Source organism: Empidonax traillii, unplaced genomic scaffold (assembly GCF_003031625.1).
Source record: "Empidonax traillii isolate 1590-97213 ecotype Southwest subspecies unplaced genomic scaffold, ASM303162v1 scaffold496:size689020, whole genome shotgun sequence".
NCBI classification, from domain to species: domain Eukaryota; kingdom Metazoa; phylum Chordata; class Aves; order Passeriformes; family Tyrannidae; genus Empidonax; species Empidonax traillii.
Window position 1 is genome coordinate 542,337 of NW_020955689.1, and position 25,838 is coordinate 568,174.

The window sequence follows — 25,838 nt, forward strand, 5'->3', positions numbered from 1 at the left end:
TAACAACAAAACACGTTTGTGACTGTGCATAAGCCCTCTTCCCACTGTCATTGGTCTAAGCTTCAGCCTTCTAAGAACTACTATATCTGCCTCATATTCTCCCTCTGCCTTTCACTGTGAGCTAATTAACTTATAAAGGGTTCTCCTCATTAGTGCAATATTCAAATACACCCTGCAGAAACAGAAAGGAAATGATAAAGCAGTAAAAATAATATTATATGGAAATTTGCCAAATTTGTGTCAAGTTGACTGTAGGCTCATTTATGTCAGTGATAAAAATGACAATTACAATTGTGGTAACAAAGGGAACAAAGTAAGAGGCTTTGCCATCAGAATGAGAAAGGGAGCATCAGTTTATTTGCCACTGGGATAACAAAGAAAATTACTCTTGTAGGGGTGAAAACTACAATCTGAGTTACCACACAGTAGTGAAACCTGGAATTTGCTATAAATACAGATGAAAACACCCAATTTATAGCAAAACAAAAGGTGCTTCTGTTTCTCTCTCAACTTTGTTCTTTTTCTTTGGGCTGGGGGGGGAAGTGAGAGGGACAAAGAGAGATTATTTAAACCTAAATGGATGATCCAAAACAGATTTTTAAACAAAATTAGCAATGATTTTAAATTAGGAGCCATAGATGAGGCAATTAGCATCCTTGTTACCATGTCAGCCTATGGACATTACAAGAAAGAAGTATAGTTAGACACCAATTTTTAACAAGGTGCTTTTGTGAATTAAGTCATTCAAGGATACATAAACACACAAAAAACCAAACCAAAATAAAATAAAAAAAAAACACCTACCCTGCATTTTAGCACGTTTCTTTGTAACCTAAATAAACATCATTCAGGATTAAAAGACATTTGAAAGAGATAACTTCAAGTCATGTCAAACAACTCCACGTAATACACTCCCTCATTTTAAATCCGGGTAGTGTTACCCATTTGCGTACCTGTAATTCAGTACTAGGCCCTGCATCTGAGAGGGGCAGATTGTCAAAGAAACTCATACATATTCACCATACTTGGCTGGTCTTCCACTGGTCCAGCCACAGAAAGCTTCAGAGCTGCCTGGAGCTCATTTGAGCCTCATCCAGCTGGGAGGCACCATGAAGACTTCCAATATCATCTTGTCCCCTTCTTCCCTCCTATTCCTCTCTTCCACACAAAAGACAAAACTGATTCTGAAAAATCCATACTCCAAAAGAAAAGTATGATTTCTACTCCAATTCCCACGTACTTTGTATTGCTAGGGCAATGGAAAGGAGAAGGGGTGAGGTACAGGCCTGCATTTACAATTCCCAGCTGTGTAAACGCAAATCCTTGCTTATTCTACACAGTGCACAGAGGTTCTGAAAACCTCAGAAAATGATACAAAGGCCAAAGTAGGGGAGATAATTCCAGTAAATTGAGATCAATGTTCCAGAATATCTGGAATCTTATTTTAATACAAGATGTCTGTAAGTGGTTACAAACAGCAAAGACACAGAATCAGCCAAAGTATTTTCCCTCACCAAGTTTATGCTGGTTATTCCGTGCCTTGGATATAACAGCATTTGATCTGAACTGGAGTTTTTAAAATCTCATATTAAAAGCTTATGTGTGAAAAAACCATAAACAACTAAACCACAACAGCAAACAGTAGCTTACTTACAAAAACTTTGCTATGCACACAGATTGACAGACACCTAACTAAATAGTGGGTTTTCCAGAGGAGCTGAGCACTCATTTTCACCAACAGAAAAGCACTGAAACATTATGAAAACAAATGCTCATATCAGCATTTACATTATCTCAATCAAAATGTCCTCTATCAACGTGACACCAATTCAGAACTAATGCATCATGTTTGTCATTTCCATTAATCACTAAGCAACTCGCAATGCAAACAGAATTCAACCTTTTTAACTGACATAAAAATATCAACAGAAACATCTGCTCCATGTCCCCTTTTTTCATGCTTTCTCTCCAATGCTTTCAATTGGGAATGACTGTGTCCTGGCAACTTACTGGAAATAATTTTCACATCTTTTTCACATAATGGATGAGCTGTGAAATTAGTAAGATGTTAGATGGGTTCCTTGGAGGTTGCCCTGGATGGCACACACTCTTTTTTTCACTGTTTCAATAGCAGCATTGTAGACTATTAATTTAGACTATTTACTGAGGGGATGAGACTATGGAGAAAGTGTCAGTTTCTCTGGAAGAACACCCATCTGCACAATTACAGAGAAGCCCAGAGAACAAATGGCAGGAGAGAAGCCCAAATAATATCCTGCCAGGCTGCTCCCAGTCCACCACAGGAGCCATCAGCCCGTTAAAGGCTCATCTGCACAAGCCCAGAGAGAGACCCAAATCAAGGATACACTCATGCAACAAACAACCTGTCTGAGGCTGCCACAGCACTGCCTCAGCTCCAGTGTCTGGGCATGGAGCCCATCACCATGAGTCACTGGGAACAGCTCTCCCCAACACCTTTCAGACTAAGGGGGTTGCTACCTTGGAGGGGAACACATTAGCACAGAATCACAAAATATGCTGAGTTGGAAGGGACTCACGAGGATTGAGTCCAACCCTTAGCCTTGCATAGCGTCATCACCAAGAGTCACACCGTGTGCCTTGAGTATTATCCAAACTCTTCTTGAACCCTGCCAGGCTTCATGCTGTGACCACTTCCCTGGGGAGCCTGTTCCTGCTTCCAGCTGCCCTCTGGGTGAAGAACGTTTCTCTAATACCCAAAATAAACCTACCCTGATACAATTTCAGGCCATTCCCTTGGGTCCTGTCACTGGTCACCACAGAGAAGAGATCAGTGCCTGTCCCTCCTCTTTCCCTCATGAGGATATTGTAACTGCAGTGAGGTCTCCCCTCCGTCTTCTGCGCAAGGCTAAACAGACCAAGTGACCTCAGCTGCTCCTCATAGGGTTTCCCCTCAAGGCTCTTCACCATCTTTGTGGCCCTCCTTTGGACACTCTCTAAGAGCTTAATATCTTGTATTGTGGTGCCCAAAACTGAACACAATATTCAAGGTGAGACTCCACCAGTGCAGAGCAGAGCAGGACAGTCCCCTCCCTCAACCGGCTGGTGATGCTTTGCCTGATGCCCCCCAGGACAGGGTTGGCCCTCCTGGCTGCCAGGGCACTGCTGACCCATATTTAACTTGCCATTGACCGGGACCCCCAGGTCCCTTTCCTGGCACTGCTTTCCAGCATCTCATTCCCCAGTCTGTACACACATCCAGGGTTGCCCCATCCCAGGTGCAGAATCTGCCACTTTCACTTGTGGGATGTCAAGTGGTTGGTGATCGCCCAGCATGGAAAACAGCTCAGAATTGCACAGGATTTATAGGACATTTAGGGATGGAAATAAAGGCAGGAAAAGACAGAGCAATTTGGAGGAGAAAAAAAAGTGCAAAAAAAAAAAAAAAAAAAAGAGGGTAAGTTTAAATGTAAATACTGAATGTAAATATTGATCTGGTCAGTATGCTTGTCTGGTTTCATCCCGCCTCTGATCAGCACAGTCTATCCTGCTTTCTTATTAAATTCCTTTCTCTATCCTTCCTGGACAAAGGTGTCCTGTGTGCATACGTGTGAGTATGCAGGTGTGGATGACAGCAGTTGGGGTAAGATCACAGGCTGGAGGGTCACTGTGTCCCTGGTGCCAGCCCCTGGAGCAAGTGCAGGTGTGACGGTGTGTGATGGCTAGCAAAGGGCAAGCTGTACTAGCCAGCAAGCAGGTGAGGTGGCCTAGGAGCAAGCAAGGACGAACAGTTTTCTATGGATCAACTTGGGAAGTGACTTGAAACATCCTGGCCACCTCTGAGTGTGTGTGCATAAAATGACCTGTACCAGTAACTAGAGTGGAACTACTGTCCCAGAGGTTGCATGACCAGGTGACAAAAAAATTGGGAAACTGGGATTGAAGTCTGCTACTGAGCAGACTGAGAGCCTGAGCCCTGCTGCTGGAGGGATCCACTACGTGCATATGTACATATACTCATTCTGGTAGGCTTTGATCCTCCTTAGCCAGATTAAGAAGCAGGGTGAGGCTGTTGGTGCTGTCCATGCTTGTGTGAGTGCATGAGAGAGATGTCTGTGATCCGTAGAGCTGGCCATGTGTGCTTTATGCACACATGACTGCTGGGAATACATTTTTAGTCGGATCTGGGTTCATCAAGCTGCAACAGCATCACCTCTTCTGGGTTGGTCAACCTGTCATCATATGTTTTCTTCTAGCAGAAGGTATTGCACAGCACATGCTTTTCAAAAAGCGTACTAGGTCAGAATGTAAGAATTATCTCCTGTAATCATTTCTCCTGTGGTTGCAATTAACTCTTTACAGAGCCCTTTTTCTCCGGGTTGTACTCAGCTGCACAGATATTCAACACATCTCCCTTCTGTGTGATCAGTAACATTCTGCTTGACAAGCAGTTCGAGTGATCAAGACCTTGCTGTAGCCCCCAGCTTCTGCCCAGTAGAGCTTTCTAACCTGTGGAATGTGCTCGATGATCCAAGCTTCTGGAAGAAAACAAAGACTAAGTGAAGAGGGAAATAATCAGAGCAGATGACTAGAGAAAGAATGATGAAAGGAGGAAACGAACTTCTGAAGTTGATAGGAAACCACAAAGACATTGAGAAACATTATTATGGGGGAAACAGAAGAGGGCTTGAAAGGGAGAGGCACAGCTGAGAATTTCAGAAAGACAAAACAAGTCCTTTAGCTCAGTTAACCCAAGCATCAGTCTGAGAAATTCAATGATATTTGTAGTGCTCTGAAACAACAGTGGCAGATATAAAGAAAAAAACAAACAACCACATTATATTTTCCTCTCTGTTTTAGGGAATCCACAAATGCCTTCTGAACCTAAAAGGATACTGAAAGCATCAAACGAAATACAGCAACCACAGTCACAAGGAAATTTCAAGTTTTCTATACAAGTGATTTGGTCATTAGGGAAGACGGATGTGATAAATGAGCTGATGTAAAAGCTACAGAGGGATACATGGGTTTAAAAATTTAAAAGATTAGAATAAAAGAAAGACTGTATGCTTCCAGTAAAATAAAATTAATAATGCTAGATATAAAGCTAAGTACTTAAGTACATTTTAGTAGTATAGTAAGACTTCTACTGAGAAAATGAGAAATTGCAAAGTAGATCAACGTGTTTCAGTATCTCTACTAATATTAGCACAAACTTTATTTATGAAATAGTAGCATCTTCCATGTTTTCATAAACTTAGCCAAAAGTAAACATAGGAATAAGATTCCTCAGGCTTCAGTAAAATACTTAAAGAGTTCAAGTAATCTGTCATTACTTCTGCTGAAGACTTATCAAGCCAAGATAACTATTGGCTATTCTACCTAAGGTAAAATTTTAAAGCAATAGTTATGAAGCATGACTGATACAAAGCACCTCCTTTTGCCAGCAGATGTTTGTCCTAAAACTTTCTCTCTCTCTCCCATTTAAATTACAGCATATTAAAAAGGAAAAAAAAAAAATTAAAACCCCACCAGACTAAAGCTACAAAGAAACACTGCAGCTCTTGCCCCTGAATGAAAAGGGTCAGTGGGGACATGTGATTCTTAAGCAAGGCATGCACAGCTGCCATAAATTGACATTGCAGTATACTGAAAAAATATTATAATGACATTAGAGAAAGGTAGTGTGCATAAACAGGAATCAAGCTCTATCAGGACCCCCACCACCTGAAATATATATAATCCACAGAGAAGTATCATAAGAAGACTGACAATAATTATTCTCTCTGCTTATTTACAGCAGGAACCATACACTTACTATTACAAAGATAAGCATTGTTATACTCGTTATTAAGGCAAATTGTAGCATACAAAGCACCAGAAGTATCTCAGGGTTTCACTGCATTCAATAAACAAATTTTGTTTTCCTCAATCCACAGTCTTATCTGATTGATTATACAGCCTTCAACACATGGGAAAATTCCTTACAAATGTAGAATTTATGAAATCTTTCTGCTCTAGGTGATGTACATAAGATTGCTGCAAACCCTGGATTATCCATTGGTACATAGTGTCTTTTAATGGCAAGCGTAATTAAACTCAGTATGCTTCCCTATTTTGAATTTTAAAAAATTAAGAAAAAATTACACGTGTACAGATAAAAATATGCATATGTATATATATGAAGAAGTTCTCAGTACTTCAACTATGGTACTTCTTTAGCAATTGATATTTGCGTTAACTTCATTCTTTCACATCTGAGGAAACTAGGATTATAGTGACTTCAAAACATGTTTTTTCTGTCTAATGGCTGTCAATGGGATTTTAATATCAGCACCCTAAAAAACTTTAATTGCACAGAAGCATTAGCAGTGAAGTTTGCAATATGTTAGACTGTCTTAATGGAAAAGTTTAAGACAAAGCTAATTAATTTTAAAGTCTTTATATGCAGAATTCTTTTCAGGTTAAGATTAATTCTGGCTTTGATTTTACAGCATACATGAGCTGCTTTAAAGTTATCTATTGTTAATTACATGTTCTCTTTTAACTGTCCCCTGGAAACAAATATTTCATCGTGCTTTCTGAGCAACGTTAGAGAATGGTTACAATAATCTGCAAAAAACTCAGCTAATACTCTTTTTCTCAAACACAGGATGCAATTCAGGCATGTTGCTTGGTTAGTTTTCAAATATATAGCTAGGTCATTGAATTAAGGGACTGAAAATGCTCTGAGTTAGACCCTGACTTCATACTGTTCTTTCACTGGACCCACCTAGTAGAAATTAGCTTAAAAACTCATGGCACTTGATTCCAGTGTAAAGCTACATATGAACAACACAACCATACAAACAACTAGAACCTGAAGCATAGTTTCAGCCCTTAAACTCTCTCTCACAACTCATCTGATAGAGTTATTTCCAGCTGATTTTTTAATTTCAACGTAATTACTGCTGGTTGATTATTCATATTCTGATTTGCATTCTAATGCTCATTTTCCCCACTTAACCTTCACCAAATACTATTAATGCTATTGCTCAATTTGGAACTGCAGCCATTTCTGTTGGGAAGAGAGACTCCATCCATTTACTCACAATAAAAGTGCAAGTTCCTTCCAATTTATTACACATTCTGCATTTTATAAACACCTGGTGCAGAGCAGTTCTCAGCTCAGCTGACAATAAATTAGTAGTAGAAGAGCTATAGTTTATATAGCACTGAGACTAAGAACAACCTGATTTTTAAACAAATATTGGAATTCAAAATCAAAAAACTGCAATATCCCTAAACTGAAAAAAAACACAAATATTAACAGAGTACAAAGCATTTCTTTGTCAGTTTTGCAGAAACATATGAAAAATGCAGCAATTTGGGGTTGTTTCCCAGGATAAATCACGTGAGGACTAAACAAAAACTTCAGTGTCATTTTAAAACTACCTTTTAATAAAAAAAAAGTAATTTAATAATTGTCTGCAACTTTAGAAAAGAAATACATTATGGTAAATCCTTTGAAAACATGTAATAAATAATAGAAGATGAATCCACAAAGACTACTATAAATTATGATGACAATTCCTTTGAAAAGCATTATTGAAAAAAAAGATTAGCCTCCTTCATAAGTTATTGATTATACAATCCTTTTAATAAACTTCCGTAAATAAAAGTAGTTTCTTTATAAATAGGCTTTGAGAATCCCTATTCTCAACAGAAAAGAAAGAAACATCAAAGAAAAGAGGTTTTGCAAAACGTGTATCCAATTTGAACATTTGATTACTTCAGATACAGAATGTGCAAAAGGAGAAGAATAAATTGATACCGACATCCCTGGCAGAGAACAGGCACTTGTTGAAAGTTCTTTCTCAAAGGATGCTAACAGCAGAAGAGAACTAAAGCCTCTTTCTAGAAATTTTATCTGACTTTTCCCCTCCTATTTCTCCAAGATCAGCATTGCTCACACATCTGAGCTGCTGAGTTTGAATGCAGTATTAATTCACCTCCTGGAATCTACTTAGACTTGAGTCCCAAAAAGAGTTTAAAGCAGGGACCCTCATGGAGCTATTCCAAAGACCATAGCCTTCATCAGGGACACCCAAACATCAGCTCACAAGTGGAGGAGGTGATAGGGTGAAGAACTATATTCCCTTTTCTTATAACATCTTGTACAAAATTTACTCTTTAATAATAGTGCTAAAAGAGCTGATCACCTTTTTCTCATCACTGCACCGAGTATTAGGTTCATAAATACTTTCCCTAGCTCCAGTCTCCCCACACCAAGCATCACCATCAAAACAACTCCTACCATTTCTCCAAACTCACCTTTCTCAGAGTAACTTCACAGTTCACCTCCCTACGAAGCTCCTCATTCCCATTAATGCATCCCCCAGCAGCTGCCCTGCATCAGCCCAGATGAAGAAAATCACCTCAAACACATGAGGAGGGGTGCAATGGGAGCAACTCAAACTTTGCCCTACTGAAAGTTTCTCTTTCATGTTTTCAAAACTAAGCAGCTTGGGTTCCCACTATTGTTTTTCATTCTTCCTTTCACATAATTCAAGCAGTAGGTTTGCCATGAAGAAGTCTAATGAGCATTGTGGAGCCCCACTGCATGTCATTTAAAGTGCCAGCCCTCTGCTACAGAAACTCAGCCCTGTATGTTGTCTTTCCATAAATTTACTAATGGAAATTCTCAGTTTGTTACCGGGAAATCTGGCAGTCTTGTGTGGTTCATTCAGTCATATGGGCTGCCAAACTTATGCTAAATCTAAAAATCAGATGCTTGCACGTGCATAAATCCCTGTCTGCAGCATCAATCACCATGCTGCTTTCTGCAGAAGGCCCAATACTGGAATCCAAGATTTTTTCATGAAAGATGCTGCTAAACTAAATGACTAAAAGATCACATTTCACTAGCAAACATTCAGAAATGTCAAGGTGACAGTTTGTCACAGCCCTGCACAAAAATCCCCACAGGGCAACTGAAGAGGAGACAGTTTTGTGTCAAGCCTTCTCGAAATATAGGACCTTTCTGACTACGCTGTATCTTCCACTTCAAGTGTATTAAAAACCAGCATTGTTCTTGTCTTTGAAACATAACATTTTTTCACAAGAATGTCTTCTGCAACACAGTCTTTCAGCACAAAAGTATTTATCATATTTTTCCTGATCAAATAATGAATTAATATGCTTGTGAAACTCCAAGGCTTTTGCTTTTTCTAACAAATTGTATTGTGATCATAAAGATAACACAGTTGTTGTAAGAATTTCTCCAGTCTCCAATGAAATGTAAACCTATATTCTGCTTGTTTGTGATGACTGGAAAACTACAGGGGGTTTTTTGGGGTTTGTTTGGTTGGTTTGGTTTGTTTTTTTTAACTCAAGTAGATTTCAGAGCATAGTTTTGCCAAATTATGTATTTGCTTTTTCACTATGGAACTTTTTCATAAATTCCTGACAGGAGAATATCACTGCCATTTCATTCTTTCCTATCTAGACTTGAAGTGTATAAAGTCCTCTGTTCTGGCTACTTCCTCTTTTATTGAAATATAGGAAAATCATACACTACAAACTAACTGATGGAGGTCTTATTGAAGATCACAGCCTATAGAGATTAAATTTGTGTTGCAGACCACTGATTTTTGGAATAATCAGCAATGACAATTATCACAGCTTCTATTATACGTGCAACACAAATATTTCTTACTCAATGTGTTTCTAGATCCTATTACACTCAATATTAAAGCAATATTTCATTTTTAGGGAAATAGTCAATATTCCTGCAAAAAATATCAATGCCTGTTAGATTTCCAGTGACACTTAACATACTTATCACTTCAAGTGAAGATTAGGGCTTTATTCTTCATTAACTCGGAATCAGATTCCAAAATATAGGGTAACATTTATTCCAACAAGCTATGAGGAGACAGATAGAGAATTCAGAGGTTAAATTCTTTTTATGGAAACCAAGAATCACTACATTGTTTCAAATATTTGTTTTGAAAACACAGTAAATTTCCAATCTAAAAAACGTAAAAATTACCTATGTTCTTTCTCAGCTTAGTGGCGTTCTCTGTATATTCTGATTCAATTAGTGCTGCTTCTAGTGACAAGAGTATGCAAGGTTGTATTTCTCCTACTGTTTTACAGAACTAACAGATTGTGATCTGGATGTTAGCCCCTCCTATGGACTAGCTGAAGATTTCGAAGTAAACTTTTCCTGTCCAATATTCCTGAAGGAATCTGCACACCTGTAAAAGTAAGGACAGTGTTTGTTTGGAGGTCAAATTAAAGAATAATAGAACTTGTCTCTCATAAGAGAAGGTTCCTGAGAGACCTTATAATCCTTTCAGTTCCTTAAGGGGCCTACAGGATAGCTGGAGAGAGAGTTTTTAGAAGGGCTTGTAGTAGTAAGACAAGGAGGAATGGCTTTAAACTAAAAGCTGACAGGCTTAGATTGGGCATTAGGAAGAATATTTTTACTATGAGGGTGGTGAGACACTGTAACAGGTTGCCCAGGGAAGCTGTGGATACCACATCCATGACAGTGTTCAAGGACAGGTTGGATGGGACACTGAGCAACCTGCTCTTGTGGAAGGTGGCCCTGCCCATGGCAGGGGGATTGGAAGTAGAAGAACTCTAAGGTCCCTTCCAACCCAAGCTATTCTATGAATCTATAATAATAAAGACTAATCTTTTACGTGCAAATTGAATATTTTTCCTAGTGGAAATCATTAGGAGAAGGCCAATATGATCAAACAAGGTGGCCTTTTCCCTAATATAACAGATTTATGCAGGAGGTGGAAGGTATATCACAGACATGGTGAACTCTGTAAGTCCTTTGATAGGTTTCTCTTATACGCAGATTCTAGAGAAAGCATGTATCGACCTATATATTAAAAATCTGAGACAAAGAAACTTGCACTATCATTAGTTATCCTGACACAGGGTAACTTATACCACACTGTATTAAAGAGGTTGTAAACACCAGGAAGAACATTACAGCCTAAAACTAGATGTATAACTTGTGCAAAGTGCAGCAGAGCAGTGTTACCTGAAGATCATGATGGGAAAGAGAAGTAATAAGGAAAGTGAGCTCCTGCTCTCAAAGGTTTCAGGAAGCATTTACCACTACACTTTGGAAAAGTATTGTTCTAAGAACTCTGCATGGGCAGGCCAGCCTTTGGTAGGCTGTAAATATTAATTAGTTAGGGCTTAAAATATAGCTGATATAATAAAACAGTAAGGATGGTACTTGCTGCCAAACTATAACACTAGTAATTAATTTTTAAATAATTTTGTAAATGTTTTATCACTGTAAATCATGATTTTTTTAGTAAATACACTCATTTATCTTTTAGTCTTGTCTAACGATAAAATCAATGCTCTAGTGTGATATTTGCCAGGACACAGCATTTCCCTGGGCATGAATATCTGTTTGCTGAAAGAAATCTGGTAGCGTCCCAGGGTATTTACCATGCACTGAGAGATAGAACTTTCCAGTATTTTTAGTTAATTCACCACTGAGCTTCAGGGACCCAGCTGATGAAACAAAGAGTAGCTGGATGAAACAAATTATCATTTCCTTTGAATGGCAGCTTAAGCCTCTGACAAATAACAAGGTAGTGGACACAGAGCTTGGAGTGTCTGGTGTGTCTCTGAAAGGTGAAGAACCTTCTTGTAAGAGTGTCATATTCTGAAAAGCAAACTATTTCATAATCTTAAAATAGCAAACAAGTGTAATTGATTCACACAATTGGAGAGATGACAAGAATTTAAGTTTTTATTTCAGATTTATTTATTTGGAATTTTTCCCTCTCTAGCTGTTTATTTTTGGTTTATAGTTCCTAGCATGTCTAAGCCCCATATTTCTCTCTCTCTCTAGACTAATTTTTGTTTTCACTATCGTACTATAAATATATTATGGCCAGACCTGTGTGAAATGAAGTCATTTTGATTCATAAGGTTTTCATGCAAACATTTTTCCCTGTTTCACTTCAAGGAGTTCATCCCTTGAGTTTGTCTTTGAATTTCAACTTCAAAGAAACCTAAAACCGCAATCTGAAATTCAGTCAAGGCTGCGAAGCTTTGCCTTGTTTCAGGTCAAAAGCTCAGGAAAGTGTTGCATTTCCTGACCAAAGCAAAATCGATTCACTGAAAAAAACCCTTCAGTAACATAGAATTATCTTGTTCCTTTAAGTTCAGCAAAACTCAAACTCATTAAAATCAGCTATGGAGTTACAGTCCCCACTAACATAGGCTTGACTCCAACCTCTTTGAGAAATGCTGTTATACCCACCACACATGGAGAAAACCCCCCCATACTTTACTGTGGAGTATAATATAATTTGTTTGGTAAAATGATCTTAGTTTTAAGTAAAATGGAACTGAACAAGTGCTGTCTGCACTTAAACACTTTCCTGCTCCATAGAATCATGACATCTGCTGTATTTTTCATACAATCTGCAACGCTGTTTAAAATTGCTTTCAGCTATTTTTATACCACATGTCAGTCATTCCAGATTCCCTCCCTCCCCAGCATGTCTTTTGTACTGCTATTGCCACAAACCTCAAAACTCAAAGCAAAAGGCAGCACACCAAGCATGTCCGAGTGTACACACGCACTGCACAAGTAGGAAAGGACAGGAGGGTCAGCACCATCGTAGCAGAGCTGAGGTCCCAGACCTCAAGACAGCATAACCTCTGGCAAGCTTTAACAAATCCCCTCCTTATTTGCAGCTGTATCAAATACTGGAACACGCTGTTATAAATACTGATAGCTATTGCCTGCTCAATAAAGGAAGAGTTAAAGTTGTCTCAACCTATATCTCGACGCTCAAATTTTTGTATTTCACTCATTCTTGTGCCATTAACTTCTATATTCTAGAAAGGCACGAGATTTCACACGTTCTGACAGGACATCTATCAAGTGAATAGCTTTTGGCTCAACCTTCTTTTGTAAGAAAGAAGACTTCTAAGGTACAGCAACATCCAGTAAAAACTAAGATTATGTTCTTTAAACACAAAAATGTAATAAAACTAAAGCTTCCACATCCACGTTAGAAACTTTGCCTGACTTAAAAAAGTGAAAGTTCTTGAACAATGTGTCTTCAAATGACCTGGGCAGAGTATCTAATCCCATACACTTTATCCTTTCCATAGTGAAAGTCAGGAAAATACACTCCAAATCCCCCTTTCGATATTGCAGTCCAGCAATGCCTTTTACTTGCCTTATTGCATTGTTTTATCCATAAAAGGCAGGTGAAAATCCTATTAAATGAAATGTCACATCTCCTTGGATTATTATTTCGTTCCTTTGTAATAAATGGGATTTCAGAAAAGTGATGCCATCCGCTTGTCCTTGCTACTTCCCTTTGGAACTCAAGAAGAAAGCACAACGGAGCACAGACAGACAGTGGCAGGAGGATGAGCCCAAAAAAGTTCCCCGCTGTGCCATCCACCATCCAGGCATCAGGAACTGAGGAGTCTCGAGTCCAGGGCCAGCCACTGGGCTGAGTGCCTGAGCTGAGCTGATGCAGGGATCCACTCTGCATGAATAAGGGTGTTCACTGTTCTGCGGACATGAGACCTGCTCAGCCAGAGATGTGAGCAAGATGAGGCCATGGGTGCCATGGGCATGTGTGTGCTCTGTGACCTGATCAGCCAGTCATGTATATATATATATATATATATATACTCAATGTAGATGGACTCTGTTGGGTGCACGCCTACCAGGAATACTTTTATAGCCTTGCTACTGGTTGGACCTGTGGGAATGCAGGTGCAGCAGTCCAACATAATACATTTTCCTCTTAAAGATGATACTTACTTTAGGAAGATCACTAGAGAAAAGAAACTCAGCTGAGTTTCCATCCCTGCATTTCTGCAGTTAAGCAACTTAGCCTATCACATATGTAGGAATCGTATTTTTTGAGTGGCTGTAATAGATCAGAAAAGCTCTAAAAATATAATACTTTCAGAACAATAAATTAACTTTTATTCTTTTTTTCACTGTATTGAATAACTGTAAATTCTGAGTTTTCTTTCCAAAGATTAGATGCAGCCACACCATCACTATACACATTCTTTCCTGGTAGAAAAAAGGTTGCCATGAAATCTCTCCTCAAAGCATTGGTATCTTAAATATTTCTCTTTAATTAACATTCATTTGCCATTTAGCCCTTTCAGTTTTACCATTTCAGTAGCCAGATCACAGAGAACTTTGCCATCAAATGTGTATATGTACACATACACATAGTTATTATATATTATAGATATATATAAAATACATCATCACTTACATTTACATAATTTTTATCAATAAAATAGGTTTTTGTTGCAATCCAGACCACTGTGAATGGTCAAAATTTTCTCACTGGTTTGGTTTTTTTGGTTAAAAATGAAACAGCTCTGCAATTTTCTTTTTAAAATTTTACACAGCTGTAAGATAAGGTAAATAAAAAATATCATAATTTGTATCTCTATAAATCCTGGCTTCAATTTCAACTTTTCACCTGTTCAAAAGCAATTTTTTTTCTCTCTTTTATTGATATTAGGAGATTTTTGGCAAAAGAAAGAAGCGATGAAAGTAAGGACTAGATACATTTTCTCTATCTTCTAGGTATTTTAGAACACATTTTCAGATGAAAATCTGAGTTTTTAGCATATGAGAGAAGGAAAAGAAGATACATGTCACTGACTCATTATGCATAGTTTGGTACCTATTAAAAGAGCAACTGTACCTTTCTTCCTTCTGTGCTTTTATAATGTAGGGCATGTGGAGCTCATAGAACATGTTCTTATTTGAAAAACCCATAAACACAGTGCAAATAATTAGATTTCAAAATGGTTGATAATCAGTGTATAAACACACTCCGGGATTAGCAACCCGAAAAAGTATCTGTATCAGCAGCCAACAGCTCTCCCCAGTAGCAGATTCGCTGTGTCCATTTGAAACTCTGCCTCGTGTGCAATTGCTGAGGATGTGTTTGCTCAGTACACCCAACTAACACATCTGTAGTGCTCTGATCCCTTGTGTGGTGCACAGGGATACATACATCCTTATGCAGACAAAGTGGAGAATGATTAAACCAACACCTTCTTTCAAAAGAGGTTTGAGGGTCTTTAACAACTGGGCTTTTTATCTCAACCAAAACACGTTAAGTGCCTTCCCTCCTCTATTGACATTTTGAAACTGCAGAACGGCTTACAGTTATGACAAGTGGCGCCACTGTATCCAGTTCCATCACAAGTGCACTTGAAGCTGTCCCACGTCTGGGTGCATTTTCCCCCGTGCTCGCAGTGATTGGGCACACACCTGTCAGGAGGAGATGAAAAGACAGAAGGAAAAATCTAGATGAGCATCAAGATTTACATAAAGCTAAATTTTGAGCTGCACAAGCAGAGTATCATGTCCTTGTCTAGTAACTAATACTTGTTATTTTAGGCAGATTAACAGAATTTATATCTGAACACACAACTGGCATAAAAGATGATTCATCAAGGCTTTGCTGCATCCTTCTTACAAACAGTAAAAAAGCACAGTAAAGGTGGAATAGAGTCACCCATCATAAATCAGGGTTCTATGTTACATATGACTGGTACCGAGCTGTCAAAACAAAAAGAACATCACACGTCACACCTCCTCCTGCTGTGCAGGTGGTGTCACGCCTCGAGGAGTCCAGTCCCACAGCTGACTTAAAGTTAAAAAACAAAATGCCACTGAGTTGCTGTTTGTCTTTCTCTTGTCAGCAATGGGATAAAGGGGAGGGAGGTTGCCTGCTGGCTGGGATGGAATGAAATTAGTAATGCTGCGTTATTAAAACAAACAATAGGCTTCACTATAAAGGCTGTATAAGTGTTTTCTTCTCAGGAATTTGTGGCAAGAATTCTTCACCTTTCTCCCACACAGCTGCTTTTCTTCTCCAGCTACACTCTTACTGGAGAGTCGAAGGAAAGCAAAAGAAAAAGTGGAACAGCAAAAAGTCAAAGTTATAGCAGAACATATATTTATTGGTTGAAATACTATCTCGATGTGATTTCAAAGATTTGACTTTGTCCAGGTTCTTTTTTACCAAATGTAGTAAAAAATGGGAATTAACATGTACTTTAACCTCTGAAACTATTAAATTTCTTTTCTTTGAAAGGGCTTTGAAATACCATTTCAAAGAATTTTTTTTTCTTATTAGCTGTATTGCAATCAGACTCAGTACAGGCTCTGCATTTTTGATCAAGAACTAAAGGAGCTTTTCTTTCATTTTCGTTTGGCCGAATCTACATTTTTTTATCATAACATTAAAAAATCAAACCTAGAGGACGCACTATTAGAAAAACAAAATACTTTCACAAATGCATTAAGAATTAAGTATCCTTATCTTTAGGATAAATCTGAAGTTCCTTGTATTCCTAAGATAGTTAACAATACTTTCATAAACACCATACAAGGAAAGCTTTGTTTTCCTATGTAGAAATCTATTGAAAATGGAAGTGTCTGTGTCATCCCCCTACAAACTTATAGTCTCCTATTTCCTCAAGTTCCAATTAACAGCTGCAAGATAGTATTATATATATTTTATATCTAAAAATATATATATAATATATATAACCAAGAATATAATATGTCACAATATGCATTAGAGATTTTAACATTGTGTACTCACATTTAGAAACTACTTTTTGTTTTATGCATGCCGGTACAAGTACCTCAGAATATACACAGTATAGCTGTCTTATATCCTATATCAGCCTTTATTATTCAAGGCTAGCCATTCTTTTCCAAAGATCAGAAAATACTGGTTTGGTTAAAAATAGCTCTTAAAGAAATGCTCTTCTAAAACAAAACCCAAAACAATTAAAAGTTTTCTTTTCACAGTAAAATTCCGTGAAACTACCTGAGGCAATTATCACAATTCAATAAATTATGTTTTCAACATGGTTTAAATGAATTCATTTAGTTTGTAAGTGTGGCAGGCTAAATGAGCAGATAGAGCTGATTACTCCTATTCAGTTACGTTCTCAACACTGCAGAAGGAAAACAAGGGCATATAATAGCACATTTCTAAACATCCAAACAATTAACAATTTACATGAATCCATAGCTGGTGGGTAAAAGAATAGGGAAAGCAAAGAGGAATGACATTTCAAAAATAATCTCACAAAAGTAAGTTCTATTCAAGGATATAAATAACTTATATCTGACTATGGTTTTGTATTTTTCCCAACCTTTCAGAATAATTTGCTTTTATGTATTTTCTACTTCTTTTACATTGAACACACAATACTAGAAAAGTAATTTTTCAATGATCAAACCACACATTTTCCTATATGAATTTCACCAGCTATTTTTACGAAGTCTCATACATAATGCTAGCAACTAGTTTCATATTTTAGTGCAGTATAGCTTACTTTTATTGCAGCATAACTAGTAAAGATACTGCATTACTGACTGTGTAACCGAGGCAAATGACTTTATCTTCAGAAAAATGAAAAACAGATATTTATCTGTATCATTTAATGGAGTGTATTAAGTCATAAAACCAGATATGTTCAGCAAACTCCTTGATGTTAATTTTATGTTTCCGCTATGATGGTTGGACCAGTGTAGTCTGCATCTGCAAAATTTCTTTTTTACTCATCTGATTTTTCCTGTTCTAAAGATGATGTAGTTAGAAAAAGGGAGTAAACAATATCTTAATATTAGTGTATACTGAAGTTGAAATCAAACTATAGGATCACTTCCCAAAGTTCTCCCTCTTCCCTCACTATTTTATTAGTTTATTTTATCAGATAGAATTATAACATTTATTTTCTATTAAATCCATTTGAAAACTCATCTAACATAATCTGATGCTCATCTGTCCACTCTTTGGACAGACCTTACCTGCTATAACAGAGTTTACAGGAAATGCTAAGTATCCAGAATGTAGATATTACAAAAAAACCTCTTTGAATTCAGTAGATGCATCATGAGGAATATGGTTTATCACTGTAAACTCCATTATTTTTCAAACACTTTTCTTTCCATAGAATGAGAATAATATAAAAATGTCCATATACATCTTCCTAGAGAAATTTGTATATTTAAGCAGATACAATCATATAGTTTATCTACCTTATGTTTATAATTTAGTCTATACTCAAAATACGTACACTCAGAATCAACAATTTGCAGGTCTTTTGTATTAAAAGACTATGTTTTTAGCCAATTAAATTCTTTAGTCTCCTTTATGAATGAGGTTGAATTACATAAGAAGCAATACAAAACAAAATACAACAAAACAAGCCTTCAAAACTTCCCTTCAGAAGCAGGCTTTGAAGCTAGAAATCATCACAAAACAGAACTGAAAGTAAGTTCATCATCACTGAGTTCTATGTCTTCCCATTGTATACACCTACATTTTAAGAACTGCTTCCAACAAAACGTTGCTGCTTCTATTTTGAGAACTTTCTTGTTCTATGGTTCCTTCTGAAAGGCAAGTCCTTTCAAGTGTATATACTTTCTTTTAATTTCCACACAAAATTTATGCATAGAGAGTTTACAGATGCTGGTTTGTTTGTTTGTTTGTTTGTTTTGGTAAGATTGTGTCTCAGACAACTTTTGCTTTCCTTTGAGATTTATATCTGAATACTATGAAGAGAGCAATTGGAACTTCTCTTAGTCTGTGATTTTGTGAGAACAAGTCTCTTGTTGGAAAAGAGATTTTCTATAGCTCTTTCTCATAGCCCTGCTCTCACTTGCAATTGCATTCTCCTGTGTATTCCAGAGGAGGTCTTATCAATGTTTTGTGATTTCAGAGCTGATCAACGTTTTTATATTTCTCTACTTAAATTATTTTGCTTAATAATTTTGCTGACTGCCAAAGAATGACTTTGTTGCCCAAAGTCATCCTGAGAATGCTCAATGCATTAAACACCATCAGTGAATTCCCACCCATCTTCTTTTTGTCACTTCCAACAGATGACTTCCATCTTTATATGGAAATCTTCTCTCACCCTCTACAGTAACTTCCACTGTGTCATCCAAATATTTCTGCTTATTTTTCTAGGCTGAATCTGTATCATTAGCACATTTCATCAAGATATTCCTAATTTTTAGCCAAGGCAGAAGCATTAAATAGAATCATCTCTGGCACTGATCTCTGAGCAACTCACGTCTCTCAGCCAGTCATTAGCCCATCAGTATAAATTGAGAGGCAACTCAATTTGACAGTTCACAACTCGCTTCGCAATTCTTCTCTTAAACCCCGTCTTTCCTGGTTTAGCAAATAACTTCCATCATTACACTATATAAAATGTTTTATTGACATCTGACAAACTAGATCTATTGCACTTCTTCCACCTGAGAAAAAAAAATACTGTGCTTTATCAGAGAAGGAGATCAGTTTAATCCTGAACTATTGACTGTTGATAAACATCTGCTGCATTCTACTCTAGATTGCATTTACTTCCAGAAAGATAATTATTTCCTTATTGTCTTCAAAAGAATAATAAGACTACTAAAGGCAGATTAATAGGTGTCTGGTGATCTGGATCGCTATCTTTCCATTTGTTAAATCACATTACATTAATTCTGTCACATAATAATACAAAGCCATTACCCTTTTTTTATTTGCTTAGGGGGGATTTGTTGTTTGTTTGGTTGGTTGGTTGGTTTTTGTGGTTTTGTGTTTGTTCCACCTGTGGTACAGTCATCCTAAGTGAATCTGACAGACTATTGACCACAAGAAAGAAAAAAAAAAAAAAAGAGGAGAAAATGAAGAAAGAAAAAGAAGATGAAAGAAAAAGAAGTTCAAAGAAAGAGAAAAGGGATCTCATAATGTCACTGTAAGCAGAAGAGTGATATGAAAGACCCATGAAAAAATCCTCACAATTTATTCAGCAGAAATTATTAATGGCTGATTTTTAATTGCACAAAAAGTTGTTGGAAATAGGAAGGTTACGAACTGTTAGAAATTTCCACAGGGAAAGGGTAAAGATGCGATGAGGTTCGTTACTGGTTAAAAAGTATTTTCAGAACACCTCAAAATAACATACATCAGGAATGCCTTAAGTATGTTTGTTTCTTCCTGAAGGTAGGAGAATAGCCTCCAAGGTCTACTCCAGATGCCTTTCTAATCCAGATATTTTCATGTTCCATAAAAATCAAAAAGTATTTCTACAATCTCTTATTTCTCATTATGTGACAAGATGTGTATTTTCCTAGTGTTGTGACTGTGCTATTTAACCTCTGCAAGTCAACAGGATCTTATGTCATGACCTCAGTCTTTTTAGAGAACTATATTCCTTAGGACATGGATATTTCATATATTAACTAGCTTCCCCAGACTTATTGTGCCAAAAGTATATAATAATTTTAAAATCCTTAGGTTTTGAGATCATTTGATCAGCAAGTTATTTTGAACAGGAAGTCAAATGTCCAGATGGCCACACACAGACTGTTAAATGAAGTCCCTCAGCATGGAAGAACCATCACACATCTCACTATTTAGCACTGTAAAGCACAGCCCATTCCTTAATTTCCCTGCCTTCTCCTTTCCTGCTTCCCTTTCGTACTTCTTATCTCTAGCGTAAGGGCAAAATACAGCTTGTGTGTAGATAACGACCTGAACCAACCCTCCTTATAAACAAATATGAAACAATCAAGCCAAAGAAATCACTAAAACAAAACATTCACCTGTGCAATCACTCTTCCACCTGAGAGGTCAGAAGGAAGGAATGAACTACACATGAGATATCTGACACATATTGCCCACAACTGTACTGAAAAGAACTCAAATGCTACAGTGATAATTACAGCATGAGAATTTCTGTAGAGCAGAACAAAATGTTAAAGGCTTTTTGCAAAGGAAAATAGCCCGGGCTGAATAATGCTTAACACAAAATTCAATCTTTTCCTTCTCATCATCAAATCTCTACCTAATCTTTCTCCTGCTCACACCTCACCTCTCATTTCTCTCCCAAATTGCTTCAGTTCTGCTTTTTTTGTCCATTTCTCTGCCTCAGAACTAACCACTATCAGTTTATTTTGAATGGTTTTACAGTATTTTTTCTCCAATTGCCGTTTTTATCACCTCTAAACATATCTTTAAAATCCATGGTTTATCATAATTTTTACAAAGATCCTTCCAAATGCCTACCGCTGTCCTTGTTGAGTATGCTGTTCTGTCACCATCATCCTTCATTCACACCCACACAAATTATAATGTTTAAACATTATGTTTAACATTGTGCTGAACATAATGTTAAAACAGTATAAAAATTTAGACTTTTAGACTTTTTTTTTTACTGTACAGGATTACCTAACTGCTCAAGAAGACCATGAAAAATTAGGCCTCTAAAATAACATATAAAGAAAATAATTTGTAAGAGCAATAAATCCTTTCAGCTGTTAATTTGAATCACTGAATAGATGTATGTTTATTAAAAAGACATTCTGTAAGCTAGTAACAACATTACAAAAATATTTTAAACATATGCATCTGTTTGTAGGGATGTTGCTCTTTAATGCAATAAAATGCATTACAATCCTCATGGTGAAAGTAGTACTGAACAATAAGATAATCCACTCAAGGACAAAGTACTTAAGTACTTGCAGGGTCCTAATGGACCAACATTAGATAAAAGTTAACGATTCCATGGTGAGAGAGAGAGAGAGAGAGAGAGCCCCTGATTTTCAGCATATCCTAAACGAAAGTAAAACCAACTGATCTACCTTTAAGATTCTGTCTTATTTCTTCCAATGTAAGGAGTGTTTCAAGTGACTTTGAGATTTTCAGTAAAAGGATTTGGATCTGATATGCAAGGCAACACAAAGGGCAGATGGAAGAGACTGTAAAATTAATTTAGATTCACAGTAATTCCTAAACTAGTTTCATTTGCTGCTGACTTCTAAGCTAATTGTGCACAGATGCATAGAATCAACAATGGCAGAACTACATAATTCTGAACCAAGGAGGACCTAGCCTTTCTTTATCACTTAACTGTGATACAAGGCCATGTTTCTTTGGTGGACTTTATCAGACTTGTTCTGTCATGAGATCAAAACAAAATGCTTGGCACTTTTAAAGACTGGGATTTGTAAAGAGCAGATCAATATTAAAATATGCAGTGACATTTGGTTAAGCAAAGTTCCTTTATGGCATATTCCCAAGGAAAGGCTGCCAAACATTTTTCTTGGTGTTATCTTCAGACCAGCAAGGTGCTATACTAAGCTGTTTGCATTAGAATGATTAATGAAGGACTAATGCATAAAGAAAAATACCACAGTTAACTCATTTGGATTAAGCAATCCTCTTGGATTTATGCAGGTTTTATTTTGCATACAACAATGTAGAGACTAATTTTTCCTTTCTTTTCTACTGCTTTTAATTTTCAGAGCACTTCACAAATTAGTTCCTTAGAATTAAATCGTGCTAGATCCACTTTAGCAGTTCCAGGAACCAGAGAACCCATTTTGCTGCATTTGTTGTAGACAATTCCCTGTTGTCATGTACAACTTAGGATGTACAGTCTGAAAGCTGAGCAACTACTTTTGTCCGACTCAAACTGTTGCCACTTCTGCTGAAGCAAAGCAAGGGAGGGTGAATCATAGCCCTGATATCCCTTCTGTCAGTTCCTAGTAATTGCTTCATGCTAACAGGAGGCCAACTCTGTGGAATTGAGGCAGGAGGAAATGGTGTATTGGGCAGCACTTGCTCAGATGTTGTTTACCTCCTCCGGAGTGGAGAAGGTCAAGGAGGGGGGAAAAAACAGGATAAAATGGGTGGAAATGGCCTATGGGCTACATCCAGTCCAAAAGCTTCAAACTGGAGTATGCCATGATAACGTTATACCATGATAAACCCACAAATTCATAAATGAACTAATCAGACTAAGTAAAAAGATCATATCTGTGGCACAATGTTTTAGTCAGAAAATGCAGGGCTAGGTCTTCAGCTGGTGTAAATAAGAATATCTGCATCTATCTTAAGCATGTTAAATGAACTGAAGAATAAACTGTTATGAAAGGCCAGCTACTAAATATTATCTATCTCCAATGGGTTTTTATTTAACATTTCCATGACCTTGTAAGGACCTCTGCCTAGTTATTAAAGATGTAAAGGCTTTCTAGAGCAGATTGAGAGATACCCTGCATAAATACTTTTTTTTTTTTTTTGGACTGGTATCTTTGAGTTTACTTTCTGAACAAACACATAGAAGAAGTGGCAGGTAGTCACTAACTTAACCCTGCCAATGCAGCAGAGTTCAGACCTCTTGGGGACATGAGAATAGGTGTTAAGCACTGAGAATCTCCAGAAGAATCTCATGGTTTTTAGTTGCTGGAGTTCTGAAGAACTCTTTAAATCTTTACAAGCATTACCCTGTTCAAAATCTGACTGGATTAATTTTGTATTCATCTAATCACCTCTCTTTTGTTACTTCAGATAGGCAAAGTATGACACACTGGCTGGGTTTGCAAACAAACCATAAAATAGACACTTTGGTGTCTTGTTAACTCTTTACTATTTCTTCTTTTTACAATTTTAATCAGCTCCTGAGCTTTTATGATGTCAACTTTATAATCCATGTTAGACATTTGGAGAAAGTTGCTCTTGTTCTTAAGAAGATCATAATTATCACATCACATGGACCAGTGAACAACCGATATAATACAGAACAGTGACTACAATATTCCCTGCAAATAACCACAAGTGATTATGCATTGAATCATAGGCAAAGACAGATTTTATAGAGCTGTGTTTTAAATGAGTTTATCTCATTTAAAATTTATATTTTGGGGAATAAAGAAACTGATAATCAGAAATCTTTATGTTTCTTCTCATAATGTAAAGAATTACTTAGTCATAAAGACGATTATAAAACTGATGGATGCTTTTGTACTAAAGGCTCTTGCTGCATCAAAACTGGACATGTCAAAGCCCTTGGCTGTGACACTTCTTCACTCCTTGGTTCACACTGTAACAGATCTTATATTTTGCATTACTTGTTCTGATCTTGATCTTCAAACAGGTGACAAAGTCTTGATGCATCATATGCAAAAAGCACAACCCATTAAATATGTTTTGCTTGGCAAATGTAGAGCACATAAATCACCTTGATGCTAGTGGAGCTATAAGATGCCATCAACTCCTATTGATATAAGGACAGTCTTGGCTCCTTAACTTATTGTACTAATCTGGCTATGACAAGATGAGATGGAGTTGTATTTCATAACTGGTAGGTTTTGAGCTGAACACACTTAAAGTCAATGTCCCGACTGTTTTTATGGCGTGGTAATCTAAAGGAAACTTGAGGTAAACATGATTTAGTGCTGCTAAAGTGATGCTGATCTTGTAAAATGCAGATTGCCTAAATGACTTTGTTTAAAATTACTACAAAATTGTGGTAGTCCTAAAAAAAAAAAAAAAACACAACAGCAAGTGGTCCTTTTGCTTGCTTGGTATGGATGACTTTTGATTCACCTAAACACTTCTGGATTTTAGTAGAATTTTTAAATTTTTTTAAAAATTTACTCTTTATTAACATTACTATTAGGAATCCGGCCACCTTCTTCACTCTGATAGACACAACTGAAAGTTTCCCTAGAAACCAATTATATAACAAATATGGATTGGAAGGTAAACTTAAGTCCTAATGCCTTCACAGAAACTGTGGATCTTGCACTAATGTTTAGCTTATAAATGGTTAATTCCAGTGGATGGTTCCAGTAACCATATGACCAGAGGAGTCTGTTCTATAAGCTATAGAAAGCACTTTCTGCCTAGAAGGTTTTCCCCTTGAAAATACAGTCTTGGTAGTAAAGTAAGGCACACAGACTATACAGTAAAGCAAATGTGAAATGAAAGTTAATGTTTCTGAGATGTTTATTAATGACAATTGGTATAAATGCCAGTTTAATTATTAAATTCCTAGCAGAACACATACGTCAAGGACATTAATTTCTCCTGTCTCTGAGAGATACTCAGATCTTCCTTATTTCTTAGTAGAGCAAAAATAAACCTACCAAGACTTTTAGTTGTCTCACTGTATTATAGAAGAACAGCTGAGGTCAGCAAGCTTTTATTTCAGTACATCCTTGCCAACTCCTAGTTTACTCAGTATTGGCAAGGACATATAGACTAGGTTCTCCGAGTCATTAATTTAAATTTGACTTGGATCAATCATGAATGAATCAGATGTAGACAGCATTTACAAATTGTTTACTTCACATGGTACACTCTCTCTGAGCTGACCCATACAGCCACAAAGCTTAATTATGTGTTCATCATTCATCAGAGGCAACATAATGTGTATATTCACTCATAACCCTTTCCCCTTTCTCTATTCTCATTTCTCTTCTTTTTACTTTGCAAGGTTTTTGGATCAGAAAAAAGGATTTAAATTTATATTTGTGTAGGACGTTACCACAATGGAATTTCCTCCTCCTTATCATTGCAGTCATCGGGAACAACAACTATAAACAGTAACACAGAAATGAGTTATCTTTTTATACTACACTTTTCTTCTCCAGATTATCATGCAGCATATGCTAAAACCTACACAATCTGCGTGTTCTCCTTTACTATTACAATTCTGCCATCTACCACAAACAAAAATATGCTCAGCTAAAATATCATGTATAAAACATGAATCACATAGGTAAAAGACTTAATCCCGTGTTCTTAGTGCACATCAGTATTTTAATCCTTTATAGAAGCACTAAAAAGTTTTTATAAATTGCAATATAATGAGTGTTATAGTCTAAAGCCACCAAAAGCAAGGATGAGTCAATGAATTTGCAGCTCTGCTGCAGTGTAGTCACAGATCTGTGATAAAAACACTAAAACAATACTCTACTCACAAAGTATTATTCAATTAATTTTCAATTTGCC

General features: G+C 36.9%; 1 protein-coding gene across 1 annotated transcript in view; it reads right to left on the minus strand.

Annotated features, from left to right (window-relative positions):
* The window catches only part of CNTNAP2 (contactin associated protein like 2), a gene marked incomplete at its 5' end in the record, with an annotated part of 444,129 nt that overhangs the window by 331,137 nt on the left and 87,154 nt on the right, over positions 1–25,838 (minus strand). The window contains one exon of the mRNA XM_027896436.1: positions 15,180–15,286. Coding sequence (XP_027752237.1) covers positions 15,180–15,286 — 107 coding nt within the window. The remainder of the gene's footprint in view (positions 1–15,179; positions 15,287–25,838) is intronic.